The sequence below is a fragment of the Notothenia rossii genome (genome assembly GCF_949606895.1).
Source record: "Notothenia rossii genome assembly, chromosome: 3".
Taxonomy (NCBI): Eukaryota; Metazoa; Chordata; class Actinopteri; order Perciformes; family Nototheniidae; genus Notothenia; species Notothenia rossii.
This window is the reverse complement of record NC_136901.1, coordinates 27925111-27937310: the sequence shown is the minus strand read 5'-3', so window position 1 is coordinate 27937310 and position 12200 is coordinate 27925111. Positions and strand designations below refer to the sequence as shown.

The window sequence follows — 12200 nt, the reverse complement described above, 5'->3', positions numbered from 1 at the left end:
TGTTCTAAGAAATAAAGTAAGAAATCATTTCAATGTGTACTATAGGTCACTAAAAAAAACAGTTTAAAAGGGGAGTGATTATTAAAATAAGCATAAATAAAAAGAAATAATGCTAACTATATTTAACATAAGATAACAATAAACAAGTTTAAATGATTTGTTATTGGTTGTGATCATATTCTAAAGATGTTTGGATCATTGAAAAGTATACAGCTCCCTTTCATATGAGTGTTGAGAGCTGTATCCATAAATTCATGTTGTGCTCAAAGTGCACCAGATTGATGCATTTCACTTCAACATTTAAAAATAAATCTTCCCGGGGGAGCATGCCCCCTGACCCCCCTAGAGGAGGTGAGGTCCCCCCTAGAGGAGGTTAGGCCCACCCCCAAAAAGCAAGTTCAAAATAATTAAATGGCATACATTTTCTTTTAGTAAACCCTGAAAACAGGTCCTACAGACCCAAACAGAACACAAAGGTTAAAGGTAAGCATATAATAATGTTAAAATGTGCTAAATATATACACTGCAAAAAACAAAACAAAAAGAGGAGTAAAAGTAGCTCACGACATTTTATTTTTTGAAAGTAGCTCTCATCCTAAAAAAGGTTGGAGACCCCTGCATTAGAGCGTAACAACTGTAACTATAAGTATCTGAAATACATATGTGTAATTAAACAAATACCAATAACTGTATTGCATTGTTTTCTTATGCGCAATTACTTCATACTGGATTTGTCTTTTTCGTCCTGCATTTGTGCCCCCCTCAGAAAATAACTGGACCCAGCCTGGCCCCCCCAGTCAAATTGGTCTAGAACCGCCACTGCTCAGTCGCCTCAATTTACTCACGTTTTCCTGAAGATGTCCGTTATCCAAATTATTTTATTAAATATTTCATTTTATTTTTTAATAAGGATATGCATTAATTATGAATGTCTTTTTAATGGTACATCACATCTAAAATGGACACAAATCATTTTGACCAGTGGTAAGTTTTATTGTGAATGTGAAATGCTTTCACATCCGGTCTTATATTGTTGCCTTGATCAGTTATTGCTTTTGCTCTGGTTTCTCAGCTTTTGACGCCCCCTATCTTAAACTAAGGGAAGTTACACCAAGATTAAAAAAAAGCAACAGGTGCGTCAGGAAAAACTTCATATTTGTGTTGCCCCAGTCTGACTGTTATTTTAGGTTTGATGAGATTTACACATAACTAATGATCAATACATACAATGCAAATGGACGTTCTGATGAAAATAGCTGGCGTCTTATATTCAATGCAAGACAAATGTAAAAACCTTATCCAATTCAAATATGTTCAAACAGTCGGCCACAAAAAGCAATATTTAGTTCTAAATTTATTTCCAACTGCTTAAACCAACATTACAAATTCTACACCTTTGATCAACCTGACTTACTGATTCCCTTCAATATTTGTGCACATAGAAACCATGTTAAAAGTGCAATGCAAATGTTAAAGGTGAGGGGACACACTAACTTTTCATGAACACAAACAATATCTTTATCAATAGTTTAAATGGACAAACAAACATATCTTGGAAATTACAAGATGTTAATGTTTCTCTGGAGACAAACAATACTAAAAATAACCATGGATATTTACACACGAGAGCCATATTTTACAATTTTATTAAAAGCAGTTCATGTCTTACCTTAAAACACAGAAAAGTAATTTAACGGCAACTAAGTAGGTTACTTTACAGCTATTTATATCACACTTTACAATTCACTTCATGTCATCCATCGGGGAGAAAGTGATCAGTTTTGGGAGGCTATACGCCTGCTTCTTTAATGGGGAAGGAGTCTTCAGAGTGTCTAAATCCAGTGAGAAGACCTGTGCTGTGGCCTCCACTGAACTCACAGGCTCCATCAGCCAGTCTCTGTCCAAACCGGAAGCTGTGTGATCCGTCAGAAGACACTCTGCTGTCCTCTGACTGCTTATATAGGAGCCATCGCTGCACGCCTGCTGGATCCGGCCCAGAGGATGTGTGGTGAGGGGAGTTTGCTTCTCCTCCGTCTTCAGGGAGGGAATCAGCAGCTCCTCATCATCATCATCCTCACTCGTCATATCCACCGCTTCATCGTCGAGGCTCAGCAGGCTATCGTAGCTCGGCATTTCTGGGAGCGTTTCCTGATCGAGGCTTAACTGGACTGCGCTGCTGCCCGTGCCGCTCAGGCTGTCCAGGGCCTCGGTGTCCCACAGCAGGGAAGATTTGAGCGAGACTCCCTTCTGGCTCTGCTCTTCAATGTTCTCGTTGAGGGGTGTGAGCAAACATTTAATGCTGTCGTTAAACTCTGTTATCCGCTCCATCTTCTCAGCTTTATCCTCCTCAACTGCCTTACGCCAGGAGTTCTTCACATCCAGAACTTTAAAGCAAAAGAATAAAATTAGAAAGATTTATCAAGGGAAAGGAAAGATACAGAAAACCACAAACCTCATGCCATTCTAAATAAACCAATTACCTTTATATGGAGTTACACTAGTAAACAAAAACGTAGACAATAATGGAAAGATATTGCAAGTCATTGTAATAAAAATGACTTTGCATCTCAAAAATAACAGGAAACTTGATAACTAAAGCTCACATAGAGCCTTTGTCGTTTAAGGATGTTAAATCAATATTTCCATACTAAAAGTTGTGCAGAGATTAAGAGTGTCTGCTCCGTATCTGTCCGTGGCGATTTCTCTCAGTTCGCCTCGGTCATCAGAGAGCATGGATGCTGTCGGGAGGACTAGTGTCGGACAGAGCACGGTTCAGCACTGCCCAGGTATCTGCCTCCCTTCACGCTCATGCTTCGTTATTCTAATTAGAACTGTCCAGATAAAGCTTGTATTGTCTTTAAAAGCAGCTTCTGCTTGGCACAGAATTCCCACTTTAAGGCTGAGGTGAAATGCAACAGGTCTTGGCTTACTCAGGCTCTCAGGTGTGCGTGGCAGCTGCTTTCTGGTGGAGAAGGGATCTCCATGAAGAGTGCCAAGAAGGCTGTCCAAATCCAGATCCTGGACCCTGCCTGCTGTGGGACTGGTTTTAGCAACAGCATCTGCAAACTAAAACACTGACACGTCAGAACTGTTGATTTAAAAATCCCACTCTTGTGTGTTTCTCATCTGGTTATCGCCATCCCTCCACATGGCAGACTTACCAACGCAGTTTTTTTTTTTAAATCCATAAATATACCTGGTCAGCGAGGTTATCACACTCCATGTCTAAAATCTGAGTCTTGGTCCTGATGGATGCTGCATTCTGAGGAACATGAGCCACCTTCCTCACACTGGCCTAAAAAAAACCAGAGCACATCTTTGTAAAATATAGTGTTACAGAAGTAGGTATAAAACACCGTTTAAAAAAAAATGTGGAGCGACAATAAACAGGATTCCTGACATACAATAATAGCCTGAGGGGGTGGTACTGCTGGAGCCTTCCGGAGGGGGGACGGGGGGGTGTCAAAGAGCCAGTCCAGAGAAGTGTTTGCTTGTGACGGTGCTGCAGCGGTGACGACAGGACTGTGAAACCTCTCAGCTGGTAACGGTTGAGGGCTGTTTTAAAGACCAAAAGCTGAAGTTGAACAGAGATAAATGCACATTTTCTCCACAATGCTTTAAAGCCGTTAGAAAACAGTGTATGTGTTCCCTGTTCTAATCCAAAAGCAACCATCTTATTAAGTGTGTCTGAATGGATAAGTGCCGGTCCGGAGGTTAGGTTCTTATTTATATTAGTAGCATATTAGGGCTGTGTCAAATAGTTTTGAAGCATCATTTGTAATATGATCAACATTTATATATAATCATAGACATAAAGAGTGTCTGCTCCGTATCTGTCCGTGGCGATTTCTCTCAGTTCGCCTCGGTCATCAGAGAGCATGGATGCTGTCGGGAGGACTAGTGTCGGGCAGAGCACGGCTCAGCACTGCCCAGGTATCTGCCTCCCTTCACGCTCATGCTTCATTATTCTAATAAAAAAAGGCCACATTACCTCATCGGGTTAGAATAAATAGGGAGGAGGACTTCCTGTGGTTTTCTCTCTGCAGGTTTCTCTGGAATTTTAAGAAGTTTGATTAGAAACATGACAGACCTCAAATTAAAACATGGCTTACAATAATTCGATTGTTCTCACCAAGAAGCGATGCAGGGTACTGTGAGAAGACGCTACTGCTGTAGCTAGCGCCAGCAGCCGGTTCAAAAGACAGTGGAGCCATTGGTGAAAGGAAGCCAAGGGCCTAAGGGACAAATATTAAATTACAATAGGCAACCAGGGTGGACCCCATTTTGAAGTAACAAAACATGTTAGTACTGCAACAGGTTATCTTATACTGACAAGCCTATTATTTATGTTTCTTCTAAATAAAATACACTGAATAGCAATAAAGCTCAAAATGCCATAGGACCACTTACAGGATCTTCATTCAGAAAAGAGACAAGCGGCGTGTCTTTGAGCGTAGCCATCCATTTCCTGTCCCATGCAGCCTCCAACTCTCCAATGGCGCTCCTGACCTCAGGAATTTCTTCCTTGGAAATCCTCTGTCTGGGGGGAAAAAAAGAAAATAAGGTTAAACGAATGATACTCAACTTTCAGTAAGCCAACAAAAACTTTACAGAATGTTTCCCCCCATGCTAACAAATGTTCAAATAACCATTTAAGTTTCCAAACCACCAGTAGCACAGGGCTTAAATATAATGTATATATATATATATATATATATATATATATATATATGAGCAAGAAAAATCCAACTATAAAATGGCTTATATTTTGGCTCCTCAGAAGTTGTGTTTCAGTGTGGGTTAAAGTGTACCTGATGAGGTGGAGGTTCTGCAGTGCACGGGCCATCTGCTGACATTTCACCTTCAGCTGCTGAGGACTGAGCTGAGGTTTGGGGGCCTCAGAGACCCGGCAGCGCTCTTCTCTCAAGAGCTGCAGCGCGTGGTTCGTCAGCTCAAACACACTCAGGAGGTTCAGCTGACCCGCCTCGTACACATTTCCTGAACTCAACTGTAAAACACACAGCGAGTATGAGACTCATCTGGAAGCATTTTCATCTTAAAATGTAAGCTAAATGTGATGTGAATTTCAAGGTGTGGGAATATAAAGTGCATTCAAACCAATCACTATTGACTCAAAGCCTGTGTATAGTAATGAACAGGCCTTCATTCAGTAACACAGTGAACAGACTGATCTTCACTCACCTGATGAGGGAGCTGTTCAATTCTCTCCAGCAGACTGCGAGGAATCTGGAGGACCTGATCCGTCCCGTCCAGGATGTATTGATCTACATCTCCCTTTAAAACACTTTCCACCACGTTCTGGTCCTCTTTGGTGGCCGACAGCATTCCATCAATGTCCGACCACAAGGAGCGCACCTTTAGAAAAGAAAATGAAGTGCTCGTGTGAGCTTTTTATAGCCTTGTTTTGTAGGAAGTTCTACAAACATAACATTACATACTTTTCTCGACTTCTCAGTAAGAGAGGCTCCCTCTTGTGCACAATCACCGCTGTGGCGCCTGAAAGAAAAAAGACAGATTAAACAAAGTTAAACAAAAACAATGAATCTGGAAGTACTGATGGAGAAAGTCAAACATACTTGAGTAGCTCATCATACTTGGCGCCCTCTGCTCTGATGTCCCTCATAGACCTCACCAGGAGCCTTTAAAACAAGGGAAAACACACCAAAAAAAAGCTTTGAAAACAAGACATAAATACCAATAGTATAATTGATCATCTCGCAACAGAACTTGATATAAAATAATTTGCTCCACAGAAAGTGCAAGCTTTAAAACACAAACCTCTGAAAACTTCAACATGTGCACATAGACATTTGCTGTCCATGAAACACGCAGGAGTGTCTATAGTTGGCTCGCTGGGGCATTTAGGGAAACAGCAGTCGTTAACAACATTTGTTCCACCTGTGTTTTACTGCTTTGACCAATTAAAACGTCTGACTACGGACACCTCCAGCTTCTGCCAACTGGTCTCGTTAAACCTTGGCTTACAAATGAGGTCACAATTTACAGGCGGGGCTTAAAACAAATAGCCAATGAAACGACAGCAGTGAAAAAAGATTCAAAAAGTAATATCTCATTGCAACGATAGTAACAGATAAGACTCACACCTAGGGATGGGTATCGTTAGGATTTTACCGGTACTGCTTATCGGTATCGGTATTTTTCGATACTCTTATCGATACTTTTCATTAATTTGGTGCTCAAAATTATAGACATGAATACAAGATGTGAAGATTAAACAGTAATTGTATTGTAATTTTCTTGCAGAAATAACTGTATAACTTATACATTAGCTTCTCAGAAGCAGACACAAATAAATAAAATAGCTTAAAGGGGCCTGGCTCGCCCTATCATGCTTTTTGGGATTTTCCCTCAGACAGAGGATGAAAAGAGGCATTTTTTTTAAACATTTTTTAACATTTGTAAATAATTTACATCTTCATCCTGACATTTCAAACTGACAACCTAGCCCGACAAGAGATCCTTAAAACATTGTCCAACAGTGCCATCATGCAAAACTGTGAAGAAATTGGTCAAAAGGCTAAGATGGCCAAAAGATAAAGGCGAGTACATATATTATTCTGGATTGTACTTTTAAATCATCACAAAATAAATGATGTGCTGAACTGAAACACAACAATTGCTGAACCATACATTGACCTTTAACAACATTTAAAATGCAGTTTTCCAATTCACAATGACATCCGTAAGTTTAACTGGTTTATAAAGCATTCACTGAAAGGCCAAACTATTATAGGTGTAGGAGCTCACATTAATACACTGTCTGTGTTAATAAACTAAAAAAAGACAAGGCGATGTGCCTGCAAGACTGCACTCAGGTAATCAAAACATATTACCCGTGCGCAGCAGCTAACCTGCCAGCGAGCCTTCGCTCAGGTCACATTTACACGCGGCGCGGCTGAAGGCTGCTAGCACTATTAGCACTAGCAGTGTCGCTAGCACCGTTTTAGATTCAATGAGTTTCTCGTTTGCAAATGCTTCATTAAGTTTCTTGTGTTACCCCCTTTACAAGCAACTAATTGAGTACATAGATTGCACATTGCACTATCGCCACTACATTTTTCAAAAGTGCACCCAGACCTTCGATCGCTTCGCTCTGTCCGCGATGCCTCCGGGAGTCTCACCACAATAATAAGAGCGCGGTTGAGAGAGATGACGAGTGGCATTTATAGTGGCCAATCAGAGGGGTCTCAAACCGGATACATCACACAGGATGAGGGTTCCCAACCAACCAGAATGGTTTAAAGTGAAACTAAGGAAGTAGACGTAACACATATACCGATAGCAGCACCGTTTGTCCAGCGGCTTAACGGTATACCGATACCGTCCAATCAGGTACCGGTATTGACTTAGTACCGGTTCTCGGTACCCATCCCTAGCACACCACAATAATTTAAACACAAGATACAAAGTGTACGCAACAGCCCAAACAGATGATACATTATTAAATAAAGTATTATCAAATGATTTTGAAGAAGGAAAACAGCTCCCCTCTTGTATCAATTGACTGTCATCTTAAATTGACTACTATATACTTTTTGGTGATTCCTGACTGGATTTCCATTGACACAACCTGCGCCAAAAAAGTTGAATGTCAATTAGGTTTACCGGAGTAGTGAAGTAGAAGGCTGCTGGTGTAAATATGGACATGTCATGTAGTTGTCTTCAGCTGCCATGGACTTACTGTGCTCGGCTCTGGTACCCGTGAAGGAAACGATCCTGATCTACTGCAGCTTTCAGAAACCTGGCATGAATCAGGTCCATCCTCTTCACGGCCATGTCCAGGGAGGAAGCCGGCAGCGCTGCAGCCTCAGGAACCCAGCTGTCATCTAACAATCACAAGATCCAAGGTTATATGATAGTCTTTACATGCCAACTGCACGGCAAACTACAAATGAAACAGCCGGTGGTATTGAAAGAACATAATATGATTTTTTTTTTAACTTGACTTACCTGCTGTGAATGTCTTCATTTTCTGCAGCATGACGTGATTGGCCAAATGAAGCATCAAGCGGACAAACTTGGGGCCTCCGGGTGAGAGGAACAAGGATGCCACCACTTTGGATCCCGCATTTGCAGTTTCCTCCTACACACAGTGAAAAAGAACATTTGATTGTTTTTACATTTATAATAAAAGACAGTAGAACAACTTGTGGCATATATATATATATATATTAGGGCCGGGACTTTAACGCGTTAATTAAGATTAATTAATTACACAAAAATTAACGCATTTTAATCGCACTTATTTTTGCACCGCGGAACGGTTCTCACTGGATGAGTTTCAGGCGTACCGATTATACTGGAGCACCAACTAACGTTCATGACTTCAGACAACAACAAACCACAGTGAACAATAGTCAAACATGAACGAAGAAGCTGATGAGACCGCTTTGGTTGGCCCTGTGGATGGGACATTTTGTTTTAAAAAACGGACGGATGGAAGCGTCGATAAGAGCACGGTTGTTTGCAAATTATGCAAAAAGGAATTTGCATATCACCGCAGCACATCAAGCCTCAAGTATCACCTCAATGCAAAACATATAGCAGCTAGCGTGGAAGCTAGCGTGGACGTTAGCCCGACTCGGAGTACAAGGACCCACACCCAATTCGCGTTGATCAAACAGTGGCCTATGCAACAGAGAGATTTTATTTTTCATCAGGATATTGGAAGAATAGGAGGGATTGAGGTCAATCACTGGCACTTTTTATTTTATTTTAAATGGTACACTTTATGTTGAACTATTTATTATGTTGTTGGTGCAACTGGCACTTTATGTTGAACTGTTTATTGTTTTGGCCAAGGTTATTGAGAGAGTTGGACTGAAATTGATTACATTTTTTAAATCAACTGTTGGTAAATCAACAAAGTCAGTTATGGCCTCTGAAGCAACAGAGAGATGTTTTCTAATAGTCAGGGTTTCCAATGTTCTGAATGTACTTGAAAGTATTGTGTTTTACTTAAAAAACAAAGTGTTATAGTTTACAGAAGGTCTACCTACCTATAGGCTACCTGAATCTCTGAAATGTACTATATTCCTAAATATGCTATTGCTACACTTTATGGCAAAAATTGCACTTTTCTGTTGGTCTTGGTTAAGTACCACCTTGAAAAAAATAAACAATGTTTTGTTGCTTAAGCTTATGTATTCAGTCATTATTCAATGGTATACTAAAATCCATGTGAAAAAAATTGCTTCTCACTGTTCTCAGGTCAAATATTTATATGTGATTAAAAATGCGATTAATTTAGATTAATTAATTACAACGCCCCTAATTAATTAGATTAATTTTTTTAATCGAGTCCCGGCCCTAATACATATATATTAATGCTGTCAAAATTATCGCGTTAACGGCGGTAATTAATTTTTGGAATTAATTGAGTTCAAATATTTAACGCATGTGCAGAATGGCCCGCCCCATACATCCCACCAGTGGCAGCGCCAGGGTAGGCTATACCCATACCAAGAAATGGCTCAGCCCCACCATGAAAAATGATGTTAAAGTAAGCAAAATAAAGTCCGCCAACTCGCGCCGAGAATTGCACAGACAGCAGTTAGTAAGATTGATTTCAGAAGCCACTTGTCTGGAAATACCGAAGAGCAGAAACAGTTTTGAAAACTTTGTCACGTAGTGATCGTCTTCTCAATAGAATATCTTTGATAATGTCTTCTGGCCAATCAGAATCAAGATAACGGCGTGGTGTTGTTGCAGGAAGTCCTGACGGAAAAATACTTTTGCTGTAGTAAAGGGGTGCACATAACTGGTACGCAGGTTATGTGCGTAATCTGAAATGCGTACCGTCACTTGTGTCACAAAGCGCACCGAAGTACTTGTGAAGCTTTTCCAGAAGGCGGTTAGATCACCGGACGACAGAGTCGGTCTCCGTGTGCACAGACAGGGCTGCTGTTAACGTCGGTCTGTACAACGGAATTGTGCCAGAACTACGCCAACCGGCTGCGGAGGGAGACTCCTCCCCTTCACTGGAGAACTGCGCTAAAGCAGCTGATCACAATGTTCACACTCTGTGGTCACGAAGTACCCCCCACCCCCCCTTACATACTGTATGTTATACTGCATATTTTGGACATAGTTCGAATGGTGATTAATCATGATTAATACATTTTTAAACTGTGATTAATCTGATTAAAATTTGTAATCGTTGAACAGCCCTAATATATATATATATTGTCTTTAGATATATTTTCGAGTGGTATAGAATTTGCATAATGATGAACATTTTTTACTCTAAGCTAAGTTTGCCTGAAAGAAATTTGCTTAAAAACAGGAAAAGTGATGAAACATGATGTTTACTATTAACCTGCATGACATATAAGTCTTTATGTGTGGATTTGTTTATGTTGTGAACGAACACTATAATTTAGTATGCAAGGAGAAGATTAGGGTGAAGAGCAGAAATTATGAAAGGAAAGCGGGGAAGTAAGAAGTTGTGAACGGAATATCCTCTTTGTGATGACATAACTAGGGTAACATTATTTGTCAACACTGGACAGATGAAGAATATATTTATGTAAAAGAAACACAATTTCTCACCATTATTTCTCGCAGCCAAGCACAGGTCACTTTGCGGAACTCCGCATCTGCTTTGTGGCACAACACAGGCCAGCAGTGCCTAAACAAAAACAAATATATCAAAAGTTATAACAATAATTCCAAGACATTATATGTGAATTCAAATAGGTAATGATGACTAACTTTACCTGTATGCTTCATTAAATCGTGTTGGGCTGAGTCTCTCCAAAAGGAAATGGGTTACTATGTAGAAGGCATCCTTGTTTGGTTTGTCGAACATATTCCTGTTGGACATAAAATAACAATTAATCAGAGGTGGAAAAAGTACTTAAGTCAAAGTAGAAGTACCAGAGTGTAGGAATACTATGTTACAAGTACAATTCCTGCAATCAAAATGTTCCTCCAGTTAAAGTAGAAAAAGCTTGGCATCAAAATATACTTAAGTAGCTAAAGTAAAAGTACTCATTATGCAGATTGGCACATTTCAGAATGATATATATCGTATGTTTTGATTATAGTTATTGATGCATTAGAGTGTTATCAAAGCTGGTAAAGGTGCAGCTAATCCTTTGTTTACTGCCTGGTAGCTTGAAGATTTTACTCCAGGTGTAAATAAGTCTTATTTAAGTGTTTACATTACACATCATTCATCCAAATCTGCAAAGTTACGAATGCTATTAAATACATGTAGTGGAGTAGAAGTACACAATTTACCTTCGATTTGTAGTAGAGTAGAAATACAAGTACCTCAAAATTGTACTTAAACACAGTACTTGAGGTCATTTACTTAGTTAGACCACTGCATTTAACCAAGTTATGATACAGTCGAAAGTGACGCACTGAAAACGAACATTTAAATGTAACTTAAAGTATTTGTTACCAAAGTTGAGTTGTCGTTATCACTGCTACACAGCCACAGGACAATCCATTGTTAAGTAAGCTAACATTACACAGTATTTACATGCTATTCACAATAAAAGCAGACTCACGGTCCCAGGTTGATGCGTTTGGCGGTTAAGTTGAGTTTGTCTGGTTGAAGTCCTAACCCGAGAAGAGCAAACCACAAGTATTTTCCACTCTTCTTCTGCAACAATGCCGGGTTCGCCATTATCCCGAGATGGAGGAAACGGGTGGCTGGCTAACGTTGTTGTTCAAAGCTAGTCAGCTAGCTTTAGCTGCTAGCTGCAAAGTTTACTGTCGGCTAACTTGTTTTGAGTTGTCACACATAAACATGCAAAAATATTAACAAACACTGCAGATACACATACATACATATTGTAAAAGCATGTACAGTTAAGTATAGTTTGAGTTCACATTTGTTAGGTAAAAGTTCTCAGATTTAGTCAGGAAAACGAAAACGCAACAGCAGACCGCCAATTTTTCCAATAACCACCCGGATGTTGTTAACAAATACTTCCGGCGATTGAACGGAAAAGGTTGCGGTGGAATAGTCCAAAAATCAGCTCCTAACGACTATCCCTTTACTTCTGAGTGAAACGTCATGGGGTTAGAGATAGTGGATAGGAGAATTCAAAATGACTTTGGAGAAGAGAATGCGGTACTTAGAGAATCCGACTGCACTTTCACTATCCGACGTATTTATGATGCGCCAGCGGACGTCATAAATG

The 12200-nt window shown here is 40.0% G+C and overlaps 1 protein-coding gene across 1 annotated transcript; it reads right to left on the bottom strand.

The window, feature by feature from the left end:
• Nucleotides 1–1494: 1494 nt before the first annotated feature.
• Nucleotides 1495–12152, bottom strand: haus6 (HAUS augmin-like complex, subunit 6). The gene is made up of 16 exons (XM_079669054.1): nucleotides 11562–12152; nucleotides 10761–10856; nucleotides 10594–10672; nucleotides 7993–8125; nucleotides 7724–7868; nucleotides 5598–5660; nucleotides 5460–5517; nucleotides 5203–5376; nucleotides 4812–5008; nucleotides 4411–4540; nucleotides 4133–4235; nucleotides 3992–4052; nucleotides 3405–3555; nucleotides 3197–3295; nucleotides 2931–3066; nucleotides 1495–2384 (listed from the first exon to the last, which is right to left on the bottom strand). Exons 1-16 carry the CDS (start codon nucleotides 11678–11680, stop codon nucleotides 1744–1746), a joined length of 2385 nt encoding a protein of 794 aa, XP_079525180.1. The 5' UTR covers nucleotides 11681–12152; the 3' UTR covers nucleotides 1495–1743.
• Nucleotides 12153–12200: the final 48 nt, after the last annotated feature.

Excerpts from the sequence above, each read along its gene's own strand:
- haus6 (XM_079669054.1), bottom strand. The coding sequence starts at position 11,680 with ATGGCGAACCCGGCATTGTTGCAGAAGAAGAGTGGAAAATACTTGTGG. Across the intron at positions 7,869-7,992 it reads AATGAAGACATTCACAGCAG|ATGACAGCTGGGTTCCTGAG; the intron begins GTAAGTCAAGTT and ends TGTGATTGTTAG. Across the intron at positions 5,661-7,723 it reads GGGTACCAGAGCCGAGCACA|GCTCCTGGTGAGGTCTATGA; the intron begins GTAAGTCCATGG and ends CTTGTTTTAAAG.